This window comes from Mytilus galloprovincialis, chromosome 1 (genome assembly GCF_965363235.1).
Source record: "Mytilus galloprovincialis chromosome 1, xbMytGall1.hap1.1, whole genome shotgun sequence".
Classification (NCBI taxonomy): domain Eukaryota; kingdom Metazoa; phylum Mollusca; class Bivalvia; order Mytilida; family Mytilidae; genus Mytilus; species Mytilus galloprovincialis.
In genome coordinates, this window is record NC_134838.1 from 30,417,155 (window position 1) to 30,435,114 (window position 17,960).

The 17,960-nt window shown below is 32.4% G+C and overlaps 1 protein-coding gene and 1 pseudogene across 1 annotated transcript in view; both read right to left on the minus strand.

Moving 5' to 3' along the window:
- LOC143076016 (putative ATP-dependent DNA helicase RecS) overlaps nt 1-9,905 on the minus strand; it is a 31,635-nt pseudogene extending 21,730 nt beyond the window's left edge.
- A 2,332-nt stretch (nt 9,906-12,237) lies between these two features.
- Nucleotides 12,238-17,960, minus strand: part of LOC143071219 (putative methyltransferase-like protein 24) — a 94,532-nt gene continuing 88,809 nt past the window's right edge. Inside the window, exon 13 of the mRNA XM_076245394.1 lies at nt 12,238-12,580. Coding sequence (XP_076101509.1) covers nt 12,305-12,580 — 276 coding nt within the window. The 3' untranslated portion in view covers nt 12,238-12,304. The remainder of the gene's footprint in view (nt 12,581-17,960) is intronic.

A 17,960-nucleotide genomic window follows, 5' to 3' on the forward strand; every position in this document is an offset into this window, starting at 1 on the left:
AAAATGAAAAATAAAAGTGTTTTCGTTTTTCGTTTTTGATTTCACAAACAAAAAAAGGAAAAACAAAAGTATTTTCATTTTTCAATTTTGATTTCTCAAAAACTAAAATCGAAAAATGAAAGTGTTTTCATTTTTCATTTTTGATTTCACAAAAACAAAAAACGAAAAACGAAAGTGTATTTATGTTATCTTTCCAACACAGTTTAATTGTCATTCAAAAAATGACAATGTTGTCATTTGTCATTCATTTAAAGGTCGTTAAAGTATACATGCACAGCGGTTGTCAGATCAATACTACTTTAATCGAAGATAATGTCGACGGATGCAAAAGCCTTTAGCAATCGGAACAATATGGATGCGTGAACTTTATTACTTTTAAGTTTAGAAAGGTCGATCCAAGATTATTAGGATCCATCTGCCAGTATTTTACGAACTACGAGGACGATAATGTATTTTGCTTGATTTAATTTTCAAAATTTCCGCAATTTCACAATTCAAACTGGGATATTAAATTGGTTTGTCATTAGGAGCCTATTATGTATTAATTTTGCTTATTTGTGAAGACTATATTAATTTAAGGTGACATTAACTAGAGGTCGTTGATGGGGGATTATGGAATTGGGAATAGTGGACAAAAAATATAAACAATAGAGACAATGGACCAAGTAATAAATAAAATAGCTAGAATAATGGTGTTAAAATGTAATGATAAAAGAATAATTGTCAAAAAGTATAAAGAATAGAGAAATATGGCATAAAATATCACAGAATACAGAAATTAAGAACCTCGAATCCAGACCATCATACTAGTTGCCTTAATGAACGTTAGTTTGTCTCTGGGAGATTGATATTGGTTATCATATGGTTTCTCTTTATTTCTATGTCTATTAATTCAGAAGCATGCTTTCATTATTTACCAACATTTTACATATCACATTATAAAAAAGACTATTATTTTGCAAACTACCATAGATTTCCGGTAATTGTTTTGCATAGACCACACCACATTGGAGTCCCTGTAAAAAATTTTTCAAGTGGACCGCAGTTACCCACCCTACCCCATCATTACATAAAAGTTAATAAACAAATGTCTACGGAAATACTTCTGTCCGAACAATGTGTAAAGGGGAGCTTGGTAGCTGATGTCTGCTTGAGAAAAAAATCAAGGTTGCTGTTTAGCTTATTTTTTGTCAAAGATAGGTCCAAAGTTGGGATCGAACACCGAACCCCATCCTTACCGAAAGTGTAATAAAAATTGTCCTCACTAGGTGCAAAGGGAAGCTGGGTAGCTGGGGTCTACAGTAGAAAAATCCAGGGTGTTGTTCTGCTTAGTTTGTTTTTCTAAAGTAGGTCTAAAGTTGAGGTTGTATACCCTACAAAAACCCTTACCAGACAGTTAATAAAAAAATTCTGCGGCAATACTTTTATCTGCTCTAGGTGAGAACGTAAGCTAGAGATCTAGGGCCTACTTGATCAAAATTACAAGTTAATTTATAGCACGGATCAATCTTTTTTCAGCTAATAAATAATTTCCTTGCCCACCATACTTTGAATACAAAAAATAAACCTTTTGTCCAGTCATATTTAAGCGAAATCCACTAGTTCAGGGGTAGAATGTTTTGTAAAAACAGTTTTGTGTGGCAAAAAAAAGTTAAAGCGCGAGTGCAACTTTCTTTTCTTTTAATGCAGAATTATTATTACTTAGGTGAAAATTTCATGAACTATTTGACAGGATGCCGATAATAAGGAAAGCTAAATCACCCAATAGTGCAATTTTGCCATCATTAAAAAAAATCATAATTATTTACGATTCTATAAACACTCCAGGTGTTGACTTTTTAAAATGTAAAGCGGGCAGTACGCTGTGTAATATATCGAAAGCGATTGATTTTGGCTTTATATAACTAATAATAACATAAGATGTATGTTTCAATATAATTCTACCTTTTTGGAGGACTCCTAAGTGGGGATGCGTTGCATGTGTGCTAATCTAAAAAAAAATCAAATCTTTTATTTTTCTAAACTGCGTTACATGCAAATGCGAAATAATTGGTGTTGTTTGTTCAGTCCAATTTATTTATAAATATTAATTTATTCTTTTGAATAAAAAAAACTACGCATGTAAACTTCAATGAATACAATAGTATTTAATACTAGTAGCCTAAATGTAAAACAATTGCAGCAAGATTTGAGGTTGAAGCGGCTCGATCAAAACGTGAATAGATGAGAAATTGTCATCATTCTTCTAATTAATTACAAAGTATTTTGTGAGAACAAATACTTATATTTTAGTGATGGTGATTCATTGTTGTTTGCCTCAGTCACCTCCAGTGGCAAATATTTCATTCGTGTTCATAACGAGAACACAAGTTTTAAATATAATAGGAAGCACTTCAAATAGTCGTTCGACAATAAGATTAAAAGTAAACTTGAAATACCAATGAATAATGAGAGAAGATTTAATAAGGATAGAAATTTAGCCTTGCAACAGCTCGCTACAATGGGACCACTAACATCATTGAGGAAGAGTTTTCAATTTGCAGAGAGTGATGGTCCTCTCAATCTACTCTGATGTCGGCCATCTCTATTCATACGTGTAGATACCAACATCACATAACGGTATCTAATTTAGATAAGATCATGACTTTAAAATCGCATTAGTAACGGTGATAATTCTGTTAAACTGTATTGTTTATTATGCTCGAGTTTTTGGTATGACTATGCGACCTCTCTCCTGGTTGGTCTCGTGAGAATAAGTTCACCTCGACAGCGAGAGGACTTTAGTCCGAATCCCAAACGGGTCTAACAAAGAGTTTTTTTTCTTTCTTTCGAACTGTTAGCTTGTGAACTTACACGTTAAAAATCCATCTCAGTGTGTCGGTCTAGTACAAAGCAGGCTTAATTTTCATATTATATTTCCATATTATAGTTTTGTCCTAAATCTACTGATTTATATCACACCTGCTATAATTTTCAACGATCGAAATAAAAAAAAAATGGTATGTGAAATATTTCTACGGAACACTTGCATTTTTGTCTAAAAAAAATCACTGCTCCCGTATTATTTAGTCTTGTTGCGGTTTAGGCTTTTTATTCTGTATAGGTTTCTTTCTATAACAAAAATCTGTGTGTTGACTCTTAATGTTTTGATTGATATGTGTCGTTGGGTTGATGTCGTATTAATGTATACCTTTAAAATTGTTTTCAAAACCAAATGATGGATTGGGTATAGAAATATTCACATCTCCCGTTCGACAGTATATCTTTGCTAAAATTGGTTGCAGACGTTTGGTTGTTCGGTTGTATAAATAAGCAGCCGCATTTGGTCGAAAAAAAAAGTCTATGCATGGTGTAGTGAGAGTTTCGCGCTATCTATACGTTAAAAAAAATTGAATAAATCGTTGAAGGGATATACGAACTTTGATTGAAATTTCTAAAAAACGAAAAAGGTCACCTGAATCTCCAAGTAAGCCAGTCGCATGGTTGAATTTAACACTTTAGAAGAAACGAAACGGCCAAAATAAGTTTAGTCTTATTATAAATTGTTGCCAACTTTTTCGTCCGTTTTTGCTTTTATGACAACTTTACCAGATATATATATATAAAGATTTGACAGTAATTGATTCACCAAAACGAGCTCAACTACATGTCGTTGTTTTACGCTTCAACATAAATGCATATGTATGTATACAATGGAGACTGTTTTCTGTTCTACTGCCCTTGTCCTAGATTGGCTGTATACAATCTAACCCCTGACATGGACTACTTTATTAAATGTTTACAAACAAATAAATGCAAAGAGAAAGATTCGGACAGAAATTCTAAAATTTATGCTAAAAAATAAAATACACAAAAATGGAAACAGTTTTAGACAATTATCATTTGAGAACTATATATAATTAGCATGCATCACTAAATGAAACTGATAAATTGATTGCTCCCTTAATGTCCAGTGGCAAATATATCACGCATATTCATGACGAGATGCGAAATGGATCGACCTGAAGCAAATGATTGATACATCACCAAGACAGAGAGTTCGCTGAGGTAAAACGTATGCCGTACTAGAATGCTGTATGGATTTTGCTCATTGTTAAAGGCCGTACAGTGACCTTTGAACGACTTTGACCCCCCCCCCCCTGCAGAGCTATAGAAAAACAGTACATTAAGGGGTGTTACACAGACTCTTTTTCGATGATACACAGACTCTTCTTAATTGTTACACAGACACTTTTTATGAATAGAATCACTCGTGCATGATCAGTGAGTTCATGGGCACTTTAATTTTCAATTAGATTTGAACTTTTTGGTTCACCGACTTATTTCCTGTCTTTTTATTGGATAAAATATTTACGTTAGCATCAATATCTATTTTCCGAAACATTTTCAGTAAAATACTATTCATATCAGTACACCAAGGGATTAGACATTTAACTTCAAAGGAGGGGGAGGGTATGGTATAATAAATCAAATTGTCATCACTGTTGGGTTCTCGTCTGAATATTTTACATTAACTGTGTCAGATGCCTCATTACAGGCTGAACCTTTTATAGGGTGCTCATTATAAAGTTTTAGTTTTTGGTCATTGTTGAAGGGTGTGCAGTGACCTATTATATAGTGACTAACAAGTAAATCACTTGGTCTACATGATTTAAATGGTTGATAGTCGTCTCACCATATCTCCTTAGGCCAAAATAAAAATTGTTTGTTTCCCCTCCCCACACCCAGGTAAAAAATAAGCCCCCTGGGATGGGAAACAGACATTCTTTTAAATGTGGCCTTATTCATGATCTTTTTATTGAAATTCTGTAATAAGAAGATTTTACTAGTCTATAAGTATCACATAAACTTTACATTATCAATAATCCATTAAAATGAAGTCCAGTCAAAATAACCATGCCAGACAGATATATGACAGATAATTTCATGAATTTCATGAATTTTTGAATTTCACAGTTCTTCCATACCCCAAATTTATGGTTAAACGTTTATAGTAACCATAGAAACAGAGAAAAAGACTAAACATAAAAACCATGAAAATGGTGTCATTGTCAGATGAAATAAGCCATTCAAAAATGTCAAACATGTACAACTTACATTTATTCCATAATTATGCCAAAAGTAGTGATCCTATACATGTACAATGTAGCTTATAGCTTATGAGAAACATTGATGACCTTCGGCTATTGTCTGCTCTGAAGTTGGGTTGTTATCTTTTTTGGCACATTCCCCATTTCCAGTGTCAATTTTATTAGGAAGTATAAACTGAGAAACAAACCTAACCATGTTAACATTGTATCAAACTGAAATAAGGGTTGAGATCTCACAAACATGTTTAACCCCGCCGCATTTTTGCGCCTGTCCCAAGTCAGGAGCCTCTGGCCTTTGTTGGTCTTGTATTATTTTAATTTTAGTTTCTTGTGTACAATTTGGAAATTAGTATGGCGTTCATTATCACTGGACTAGTATATATTTGTTTAGGGGCCAGCTGAAGGACGCCTCCGGGTGCGGGAATTTCTCGCTACATTGAAGACCTGTTGGTGACCCTCTGCTGTTGTTTTTTATTTGGTCGGGTTGTTGTCTCTTTGACACATTCCCCATTTCCATTCTCAATTTTATTAATCACTTAAATTATCCATGAAGGTCAAGGTCAGGTCAACCCAACCTGATAGACAAGTAGATCTTTCAAGATACTCATATACAATAAAATGTATCCAATTACATATATAAAATATACAGTAGAGCATTTCATTGATTAAGTAACAGTATATTTTACATGCAGTCATTGAACCATGAAAATGGGGTCAGGTGCAATGTACATATAATGGCAAACTGAAACATCATAACATATTAATTAGCTACCAGCATCTGAATACAAGACAAAATGTAAAGCTCTATAAAATAGCTTACATCATCACCCCAAGACTGTAATACAAATTTCTTGTATACAACCAACTTTCATGACTTTTGTGTAAGGCGAGACAAAATAAAATGATACTTTGAAGTACACGTATTGTTTAATATGTTTGACTACTATTATAAAATGCCAGTTTCAGAATGAACAGTAATTTAGAAGATTATTAAAATACATGTAGATACATTCAGACTATTATAACTATACAGCAAGCTGTCATTCGACTCTAACCAACAACCATGCCAGGGCTGTAAAGCTTGTCTAGGTTGGTAAAAACTTCCATCATCATGCATATATATGACACTAACCAATAGTGATGGACCGTGACAGACCCTCATGGAAAGTAAAGGAGGTTTAACACTCCCTGGTGGTACATGTAGCCAACAATAGCAATGGCAGCATAGAAACTCTTATTATATCCAAATTCTTATTTCAAATGAATAATTATCCAAGGTGAATCAGATGATGTATGATCATGATGCTGCACTTTTAGTATTGACAATGATTGATATATATTCACTGAAACTAGAAATTTCCATTATTCCAATTTTCTATTCTTAATGATATAACTATCCAAGATAATCATGGAATTAAGATATGATGCACTACTAATATTCCTAGAAAAGTGTGCTATTTGTTCAATTCACAATTCTCTTTTTGTCCAATCAGATCATCCCATCAACTGTACATCATGACATAATGCTGTTAGCTCTATCAACGTTATTTCCAAACCAATAAGTAACACAAAATTATGAATGAATCCACCATTTCACAATTTATAGCTACAGGTACAAATGAGGTACCATATGAGAGTAACTTAGTGACACTATATATTTCCTATATATACATTGATAGACATGATATATGCCGCTTCATAATCTGGCTGGGAATCATACATATATTTAAGTTCTACAAAATTAAGAGCACAACAAATCATTTATAACAAAATAATGAGTCATACCCGGTAAAATCTTAAATTTCTTATCACAAAAGATGAAAAGTGTTAAAAATTGTTGTTAAGGACGCAATGCCGTCTCATCATTTGGAATCAGGCATGTCAGGGCACAATATCAATATACTCTTTTTTGTGCCCCGGGCAATTTTGAGGTTATTGCATATATACAAACCCAAGCCTTGAACATGTTGAAGGTATTCATAACACATATGTGACAAATTATAATTATTGTACATCACCCACCAGTGGCTATATAAATAGGTATATCATCGTCGTAACTAGTCCGAGATTACTCTGACGTCCAAACGTAACTAGTCCGAGATTACTCTGATGTCCAAACGGCTGTTTTGCCAGACAAGCTTGTCTCGGACTACATCGTAACATGTGAAGATTGGTTGGTTATTGGTTAATAAAAAAAAAGTGACAAATATTTCATGCAAATTTAGGACGTGACAGTTATCAATACATTAACATACAATATGTAGGATTACTCGATCAGGGGTTTAGGTCTTGTAACTGTTGTATAGCCTATAGGCCATCCCGCACAACCATACCATTGTGAATACCCCACATGTCAATGCATGTTAGGCAATAAACAGGGGTGGATCCAGCCATTTTTAAAAGGGGGTTTAAACCATACTTGTTTATATGTAACTTTTTAAATCATGCATGATTAAAACTAATTTTATTACAATAAACGGAAAACGATAAAAGACAGAGTTATATCTATATATTTTTTCCCTGCCTCAAATTTACTCAAATGCAATTTATATAGGTAACATAAAAAGATAAATGATAATGCATTCATTTACAATATTTAAAAATAGTTACATCTTAAATTTAATTTAACATATTAAGATCACGTTTTCAAGTGTTCACGGCCGACATCCGTTATTATTAAATAAGGGTGTAAAAATGAATGACAAATTCTTCACCACGTACGGCAGTCTGTAATTGCATATAAAACGTATTGCAATCACTTGTAAACCATTAAATATAAAGGTTCAGGTGCTTATATTCAATAATCAAATATTATTTCGGCAATCTGTTGATTTTTTTTAGTCAATTCGCGGCGATTTGTGCAGCAGTATGACTTTGAGCTACTTTTTTTATTTATATAATTATAAAACAGTGTTAAATAATTAAATAGGAAGAAGTTATAATTCAAATTGAATATTTGTTTTATTTAAATAACATGATTAAGGGGACGTGGTAGACTTTCAGTTAAAAAAATCGTCTTCTTTCACAGTTTTATTTTATTCTTGAAAGGGGAGCAACCCCTGATAAATAATGGGAAAGTTTCACTCGTTTTGTGTCCAAATTATTAAAATCTGAACACGACTGGACACGGTCTGACAACATCTTGACGTCAGTTTGTATCCATGGTCTGTTTTGGTCTGACACGGTCTTAACGGATCTAAACAGCTCGCTAGAAGATACAGTCTTAAATATCTTGACATGCCTTAACGGGACTAATTTACCTAATGAGACTATCGATCCGAATGGAGACTTAACGAACTGACAAATCTTGACGTTTTCCTCTAGCGGTAAATCCAGTCAATTAAGATACGATCAGACCAAAATAACCGTTTCAGACTGAAATCGTGCTACTAGTGACACTATTCCAGATATAATTAGACTTATATTTTTGTAGGAAAGTATGAAATCTAGATTTCATATATTTGTTTTTCTTAATTGTTTTATACATAAATATGCTGTTAGTGTTCTTACTTTTGTGACTATTATTTAATTTCAGGCAATGCATATATACAATGTAACTTACTGCATGCAATAGAGTATGCGCACTGAACATCAGACCAAACTTTGGCTTATAAAACTTATAAATAAACTCATCATAGATACCAGGACTAAATTTTGTATATACATGTACGCCAGACGCGCGTTTCTATATATATAAGACCTGTAAAAATCATCTCCAGAGGCCAAAATAATAACATGACAAATTATATGTTCTAAAATTCAGCTTTGGTCTTTAAATTCAAAACCTTATTGTGAAGATGGAAAGGTTTTGCTCATTGTTAAAGGCCATATGGTGACCTGTCATGGTTCACTTATACCATGTATACATCAATTGGCAATCATACATTATTTTGATACTAGTCCTAGAGCAAAATTTTTACTAATGGTTATAATTGGTTGGGATTTAACAACCTGGGGCCCTGAATGAACTATTAAGGGTGCTGGTTTTCACCAGGTTTCATTCAACATTGTAGCAGCTACATGTACATACATGAAGATCTACAATCTCCAAGGATTTCTTACTACAGAAAGTGTGCATGTACAAATGTACATGTAGCTAGCATAGCGGCTAAATAGTTCAAGATCTCTGCTAGGTTAGATACAATTCAGTATTTAAAAATTTATGTAGCCCTAAGAAGTTGCTACTATATTGTCAGAGGTTTCCACCAAGTGCAGATGACTTAAAATCAATCAAACCCATATACATGCAGAGCACTAAACATGATAAAGACGGTCGAAACTAACCCTTAGCCTAAACCATGATTATACCAGTATGACTAGCTTTAACTATAAAACCTTGACTAATTAGCCCACATGGAATCCTTTATTACCCTTAATGCCTTCATAAACATGTGAATAAAGTGAAAGAAGACCAAATCATGTACACATGTCATATTAAACAACACAAAACAGAAGTGTGCCCCATCACAAATATTCATGTTTAGCTAAAGCAATATTATAATTACCTATATACGCTGCTTTAAGATTTGGTATCTTATGAAGCCTTTCAACCTGGTCCTTCATGATGGAAACTAGCGGGCAACACACTATTATTTTCCCAATGGCATTGACATTGTTGACATTCAATTCCCGTTGCACTGGAATACATAATTGAAAAGGCAAGGATTTGCCTAAACCTGTTGGAAGTACGGCCAAACAGTCATCTTTCGCTATTATGCACTTCAGAATTTCCAATTGCTCTGCTTTTAATTCCTCAACGCCAAACTAGGGTAGAACTTTACCGATTGCTCCTTCTATTTCGCTGGACGTCGCCATTTTGGTTGTTTAACCGAACAACAGTAATAAAACGATCGTTGATTGGATAAAAAGAAGGATTTTCATTGGTCGAATAAAGGTTATAACCTTATTGAAAATTTGACCTCTGACGTGAACTTAAATTGGATGTTGTTAGATCTCCCACGCAGCGACCAAGCATTAAAAAATGAGCGAGTGAGAGATTTAATTTTAATTAGATTGAATTCGGAAAGTCCATAATCATATGGTTTAATCAAATAATAAAACGCATAAAAAACGAATGGACAAGAACTGTCATTTTCCCTGGTATGCCTAGATGTTTTGGCAATATTAAGAATTTAAAAAATGGCCAACATTATCATGGAAACTGGGAGAAAGTTTAACATTGGCCCTATTGGAAAACACATTGAAGCTGTTTTTCCTGCAAGAATATAAGATCAAACCTTCTACAACTTAATGGAAATGTAACATGGCATGTCCCAAAGTGGCACCTGTCTTTATAATTTAGAAAATGGTACCCGTTACCATGGAAATAGCAAAAATGTCAAAAAATCTAACAATGCTCCAAACTTAATGAAACTCATTATAAATGGTTCATGTTAAGTAAAGATAAGAATTTGGACTTTGGAATTTCCAAAATGGCCGCCGTTGCCATGGAAACTTAAAAAAAAAAGGAAAAGTTGAAAATGCCCTAAACTTCGGGAAAATTTACAGACGGATGCGTAGTAATGTAATTTTATGCATTGACTGCTTCAAATTGTAAATTGGTTGAAGTTAAGTGGCAGTGTGGGATGGGTGCCATCCGCTATTGCTTGCAATGGCAAATATAGTTGATGTTATTCTTCCACACATTTTGTCCACGCTATTTCTCGGAATTGAATGGACCAATGTTGATGGAATTAAGTTCAGTAGTTTTGTGATTTTACTTTGTATACCATAATGTGAACCACGATGTGAAGTTGTTCACCTGACTTTGGAATTTGCAAGATGGCTGCCGTTACCATGGAAACAGAACGAATGTAAAAAAAATCGTTTTAGGTATATAACTTGAGTATGCCTGAACTGAAAATTATCAAAGTATATATATTGGTGGTGTCAACTATATACAGGTTTTAGATGATTTTAAAATCTTTGGAACTGCTATATTACCATATTTAATAGTAACGCTCATCATCTAGGTAAGAAGAATATTCGATTTATGAAATGAACACTATTAAGTATTAAGCCTTGGCTGTATCCAGATAATCGACAGTTGTACAAAACCCAGAGTAAAGCAGTTACATACAGATAGTACGCAACACATGTTTAAACCTCATACAAAATGAGTTTGCATTTGTAACATACATCGAGACTGATCGAATTTCTGTGCGTTGGTACGATAACGTCGTCTGATTTCCTTGCATTCATTACAATATAAGTTCAGACTTACCACGTTGACAACAAACAACCATAATACCTTTTCAATAACATAAAGAATAACCCTCAAACATTTTTTTTTGGGGTGTGTGTGATTATTTAGTATAACCAATTCATGTTGAAGAAATGTAAATTATTACAATGTCTACAATCTTTGGTGTGTTTTTGCGATTTTACGATCGGGGTTATAAGAAAGTTATAAACATGAACTGGTGTCACAGAGATAATTCTCGCTTATTTGCAGTTGAAAAAATGTAAATGTTAAAATTAAAATTTTCCAAAATATTCGAACTCTATGGAAACTAGTAGTGCCAATGTTAATACAACTGCATACCAAACAATACCACTGACTTTTCATGAGAAGTTCACTTTAAACAAACCTAAATACAAACCTATACAAAAAAAAAACACAATTTCACAGTTAATAAACTATAACTGAGGGGCCAGGTCAAATTATGTGCCAATGATAATAGCCTATATCATTGACCTACTACTAGTTATTCCCCATAAACTGATCTAATCACAAACTAGTACATGAAAACTAAGCAAAAATTTCAAAGTCAATAGACCATGACTGAGGGAGTTGGGCCAAATAATCTCAATTGAAATAAAATATGCCAATGCTAATACAAATGCAAACCAATTATCATTAAATTACTTCTAGACTTAATCACAAACTAATACATGACAAATAAGCAAATATTTCAAAGGCAATAGACTATAACTCAGGAGGAAGGATCAAATAATTTCCATAATATTGGGATGTGTAAATGCTTATACAACTACATACCAAATATTATTGACTTACCACTAATAGTTCACCTTAAGTTAGACAGAAACAAAACATTGTTGACGCCACCACCGACGAATGAAACATCATACCTATGTCTCATTTTTTGACTCCGTCAAGCAAGAAAAAGTCGAAAAGAGATCAGTCTGAATTAAGTCAGTTTTAATTGATAATATTACAGATACACGTTGTTTATGAAGTCTACTATATCATATTACATTCGCACAAAATAGACTTCGTAACAAGAAGAGTGCTGGACAAATCTGCCTTGTATCAAATTTGATTTTGCTGGATTTCTGTGATACCAATAAATTCTAAATCCCTCGTTGTATATTTCTCTAAGAATTATAAGTTTTTCCAATGAAGCTGATGAACCATGGAATTCTACTAACAGCTGTGTGGTGTGTCTGAGAGCTCCGGTTTGGATAATATTTGGAAGAGACGCCCATTCAGAGTTTTCTATGTCCATCTTTAAAACGTTTACATTTCTCTGAAACATATAAAAACCACCTACTTGAAGATGTATTATCTACTTAAAGAAGAAATTACAGAAAAATACATCAATAGTATTTCTTTTTTTATTTATCAGTCAGGGGCATTACTTAAACAAGTAACATTTAAAATTTCCTATCCAAGTAATGTTGAAAACGAGGCTATTTTAAGTATTACTTATATAAGTAACTTTTCTAAATATTATTTTTATAGGTGTCCAACTATACAGATTTTACTAGCTTTAACACATTTTCACGGTCATCTGGTTATTTTTTCCCATGAAATATAAAATCTAATCTTTCTGAAACACTAATTGCCTTTCTGACGCACGTATCTTTCATATCGACGCTTTTGGGTCAAATATTGGTCTCTTGGGACTATTAAAATATCATTTTCCTCAAAAATCTTGAAGGTAGACAAATATAAATAGATAGAAACTTGTGAATTAATTAAGACTTGAAGTTATTTATAATTTGTAACCCAAAACAATTACATATGTTCCTTAAATAAGTGTTATTACTCATTCTTTCAAAGATGTACAAAATAACTTATTCAAGTAATATTTTTGTCAATATTTTGAAAGTAAACCTTTATCTCTATTATTCTCTAAAATGTAATGAATTCTTCATTTTATGATATAAAATGATGTAAAAATTCATGAAAACTACATTTATTCCATGCTTCTATTGAAATTTAAAATAACTGTAATGAGTAATTTTATAATTTTTTAAAACAAAAATATATTAAGTAACTAAAAAAATTACTTGTTAAACTAATGCCCCTGACTGTTTATTACAATCTACTAATTTAGATAGGTCATAACTATACACACATGGTCCAAAAACATACTGTTGGGTGCAAACCAACCATTACATAAAGTAAGCGCAAGTAGACGCCACGTGCACATTTTCATGTTTTCGATAATTGTCAAAATGTAATGTATAACGTCTACCTGAGTAAACGCGCGTTTTCTCTGTGTTTGTTTAGTCAGAATTTAACAAGTTTATTTTTAACGTGCAATTAAAAGTAAACAGGCGTTTACTACAGATTTCACAAGTGTATTTTAATGTACTTATATATTATGGAGTAATATCATTGACTGTAATCAAATATGCAAATCGAAAATAAACTGTTGGTAATTTTGAAGTACCTTATCATGTGATATGGTAGGTCAGTGTATATAGGATACGACGAACATCAGCGTTAACGCGGGGTTACTACAAAATGTGCGTTTATTTTAACCAAAATAGAAGTAGAGTTTTTCACGTTAACGTAGAAGAACACGCGAAAGTAAAAACCAGTTTATTCTTGACACCATTAGAAGACGCGCCGTTTTCATGGAGGTGAACGAGAAATGAACGCCCGTTTCTATAATACTAAAATTACGAGGTCCAATTTGTCAGCCGTCATCACGTAAAAACGACGAATCAAAGAATTCAACTCTATATTTAACTAATATAGTACAAAGGTATAGATTAAAAATTACACCACTCCAGGCCCTTTTGTTTTCCACGTAATTAATATTGCCAATAATTAAGAAGTTCCGGGTCGAGTCCGATACCGATACCAATAGTATATTCACCTGTTACCTATTACCTTATCTATACGTTCCGCATCTGACAGGCGCACCAACAAACGGTGTATTCAGGATTAATATGCTATATACACGGGTCATAATCACAGGGTGGACACTACTAAATTGTCGAATTGTTACCTATTGTAGTATTTTAATCATTAAGACTTTCTAAGATAACAATACGAATACTAAAAAACTGGACTAAAATGAGGCGTATGGGTACAGTTTCCAATTTGTTAGCGGGCATGACGTAAAACAGCGAATCAAAGAATTCAACTTTATTTATAACTTATATTATATAGGACAATGCTGTTGATTAAAAAATACTCCATTCCAGGACCTTTTGTTTTCCAAATAATTAATATTACCAATAATTGATAAGTTCCAGTTTGGAGGTTCAAACAGAAAGATTTGAAAGCACAGAAAACTGTGTATCTTATAATCGGCATGACTTTATCAGATGACAATACTAATACTAAAATAATGCTTGCGCATAGTTATATACTTTAATTCAGTCACGGACCCGCGATATCACGGGTGTGTTCTAGTACTTTCTATATCTACAGAAATTTCGAAGTTAATTCAGAGTTAAAGTTGAGTTTTCCTATATAACTAGCAATACGGTTTGAAGTATACATGTTCGCTTAAACTTTTCGCAGTGTGGAGCAGGATCTGATTATCCTTCCGGAACACCTGGGATTACCCCCAGTTGTTAGAGACACAACATATTTCAGTTGCCCGTACGTCCTATTATTTTTACAGAAATAAATAAAGTGCATAATTTCTTATTTTTTCCCCAAACAAGTACAGCTAAACCAGTTTTCTCCAATATTAATTTGTAGTTCTTAGATATCATCACACCAGTATGAGCTTGTTTTGTAGTTTATGTGTCCTTACTTATTCATTTATCACTCATATATTTAGCTGAAATAGATATAGCATTTAGAGTTTCTTAACATTGACAAAACAATTTTTGTGAAAAAAGAATGTGATTGTGATTGTATTTCAGCAAGATTAAATAGTCATCTTTCCATGCAAATGTCATAAATATGTTTATTTTTCTAGCACTGATAAGCACAATCAAGGAAACTAGATTATGTATGGGGATATTTAACTTAATGCATACATAAGATATAGACAAACAGTCAACCTCGAATTCCAAATAGTAAAGTTGACTTCATCTCTTCTCTTTGCTATCTTTCATCCCTCTTCTAGTACATGTATAGTCAAAAAGTTTTTTTAGGATAACAGTTAACTTCCATCTAAAGAATCTTGTTATATTGCCTTTATAACATGGAAATGCTTGAAGAATGTTAGGCAAGCTGTAAAATGTGGAATGGACTGTACTCTCATTTGACATAATTTGGTGTAAAAACTGTTTATTTCGTTTAGATTAATAATAAATAGTCAATTCACTTTCCATGCAAATGTCATGAATATGTTTATTTTTCTAGCACTGATAAGCACAATCAAGGAAAATAGATAATGTATGGGGATATTTAACTTAATGCATACATTGGAAATAGACAAACAGTCAACTTCGAATTCCAAATGGTGAAGTTGACTTCATCTCTTCGTAAATTTGACGGACGCCATCACGACTTGGTTGACCGTAATTGAATAACTGTTTTATATCGGTATGTTTCCTTATTTCGTAACTACAATCCCCGTCCCTTTTCACGAACATGACCTTACGAATAAGACGTTATACCGCATTTGTATTATCACGAGCAACACGACGGTGCATATGTGGAGCATGATCTGCTCAACCTTCCGGAGCATCTGAGATCAACCACAGATTTTGGTGGGGTTCGTGTTGCTCTGTCTTCATTTTTCTATGTTGTATCTTGTGTTCTATTATTTGTCAATTTGTCTGTTTTCTTTTTTTTTTGCAATGACTTTGTCAGTTTCGATCTAGGAGTTTGACTGTGCCTTTGCTATCTTTCACCCCTCTTCTAGTACATGTATTGTCAAAAAGTTAAAATAACAGTTAACTTCCATCTAAAGAATCTTGTTATATTGCCTTTATAATATGGAAATGCTTGAAGAATGTTAGGCAAGCTGTAAAATGTGGAATGGACTCTCATTTGACATAATTTGGTGTAAAAACTGTTTATTTCAGTCAGATTAATTATGAATAGAGTTGGAAATCCAATAATTCCGCCTGAATCTTTATGTTTTACTTCTGTGTTGATTTTAATTATCGTGTATTTAAGTTTCGTTCACTCCTTAAGTTAATGAAAGATTTAAAAAAAAAAAGGTGAAAATCTGACAGCTTGGCTTGGGTAGGTGTATAATCTTTAAAAAAAAATGTTAGTAAGAAAAGTGCAGACTTTTATTCTTTATTGTTATATGTTTCCTAGTAACAGTTCGATGCATCATTGATGTAATGACAGGTTTCAAGTTTGAGAAGTCTTTGTTAAGGTAGTATTTGCATTCTCGAATTTAGGTTACTCTTTGTGTTCCCTACTTAAGTCAATGTATCTGAACAGTGTGATAGGACAAAAAATACAGTATCAACTAAACATACTTTTCCAAACTGAGGGATGAATCTGGTGTAAAAAAAATATGAAGTAAATTTACATACAGGTGAAAATAAATGTTTGATATTTTATTTTAATTTTGTATTCACTGCAAGATAAAAGACATTAACACACTAGCGGCCATAGGTTTTTAAGGATAACAAAAAAAGTAATCTGTCATTATACATACTTAAATTCATTTCTAAATATTATATTAAAAGTACTTCAGTAAACTGTGTATGTAGAATGTTGGGCATTGATAGAAAGTGATGAAAATTCTAATAAGGCTATCTTTATCCCTTATGGGCCAGGAAATACTATCGGGCCATCTTTACTCTTACATATAAATATGAGGTTAACAATCGCATAGTATTTGAATGAATGCAAAAAAATGAAGTAGTGGGTTTATTGTTCACACACATATCTATAACAGGTACTTATTCTAAGCTATACAAAACATCGATGGCACGATTATCGGAGACTACACTAAAAAAATTACTTGAATTTACTGAAAACAAGTATTAATTTTACTCAAATTAAGTAAAAAACAAGTAAAAATGTTTGACAAAGAATGAGTAATTAACGTAATGCCAAGTAGTTACCTAGTAATTAAATTTAAGTATTTTTTCAATGTATCTTAAATAATTCTTTAAATAAATACTAAGTAATTCTTTGAATTATTAATTTTATATATCTATAAATAATTTACAAATTAAATTTTTTTTTTATCATAAATGCATATAATTTGAAAAAGTAACATATCGTTTTTAAGAATGATCATGTACTATATCCCTTGTTATAATCCATTTCTATTCTTGTTTGTTATATAAGTTAACATGGGCTACCTCCCGGCAACTCTTTGTGCTACATTTTCATTTAATTGAAATAGTACACAAAGAGAAGCAGGAAACATGAATACCCACAAATTGTCTTTTTTGTAAGGTTCTCCTTTCCTTTCTTGCTTTTCAATCGTGCAAGTATTTCAGCAAACTCAGTATACTTTTGTTTAAATTCAACTCTGAATGAGTTCCAGCCAATTTTCAAAAATAGCTAACCAAAGTCAAAAGAAACCTTAATTCTGTTTGGCCGAATATTTTTTCTGTCTAAAATCAAAAACTTCTTATTAAAAATACAGGACATATTATAAAATTTTGTACATTTATAATAAATATATAATTATAAATTTTAGTAAAACTAAGACATGTAAGTTTACATTATAAAAATTATATAAAAAATGAATAATGATAATTTGAAGATATTTTGATATGAAAACAATTCAA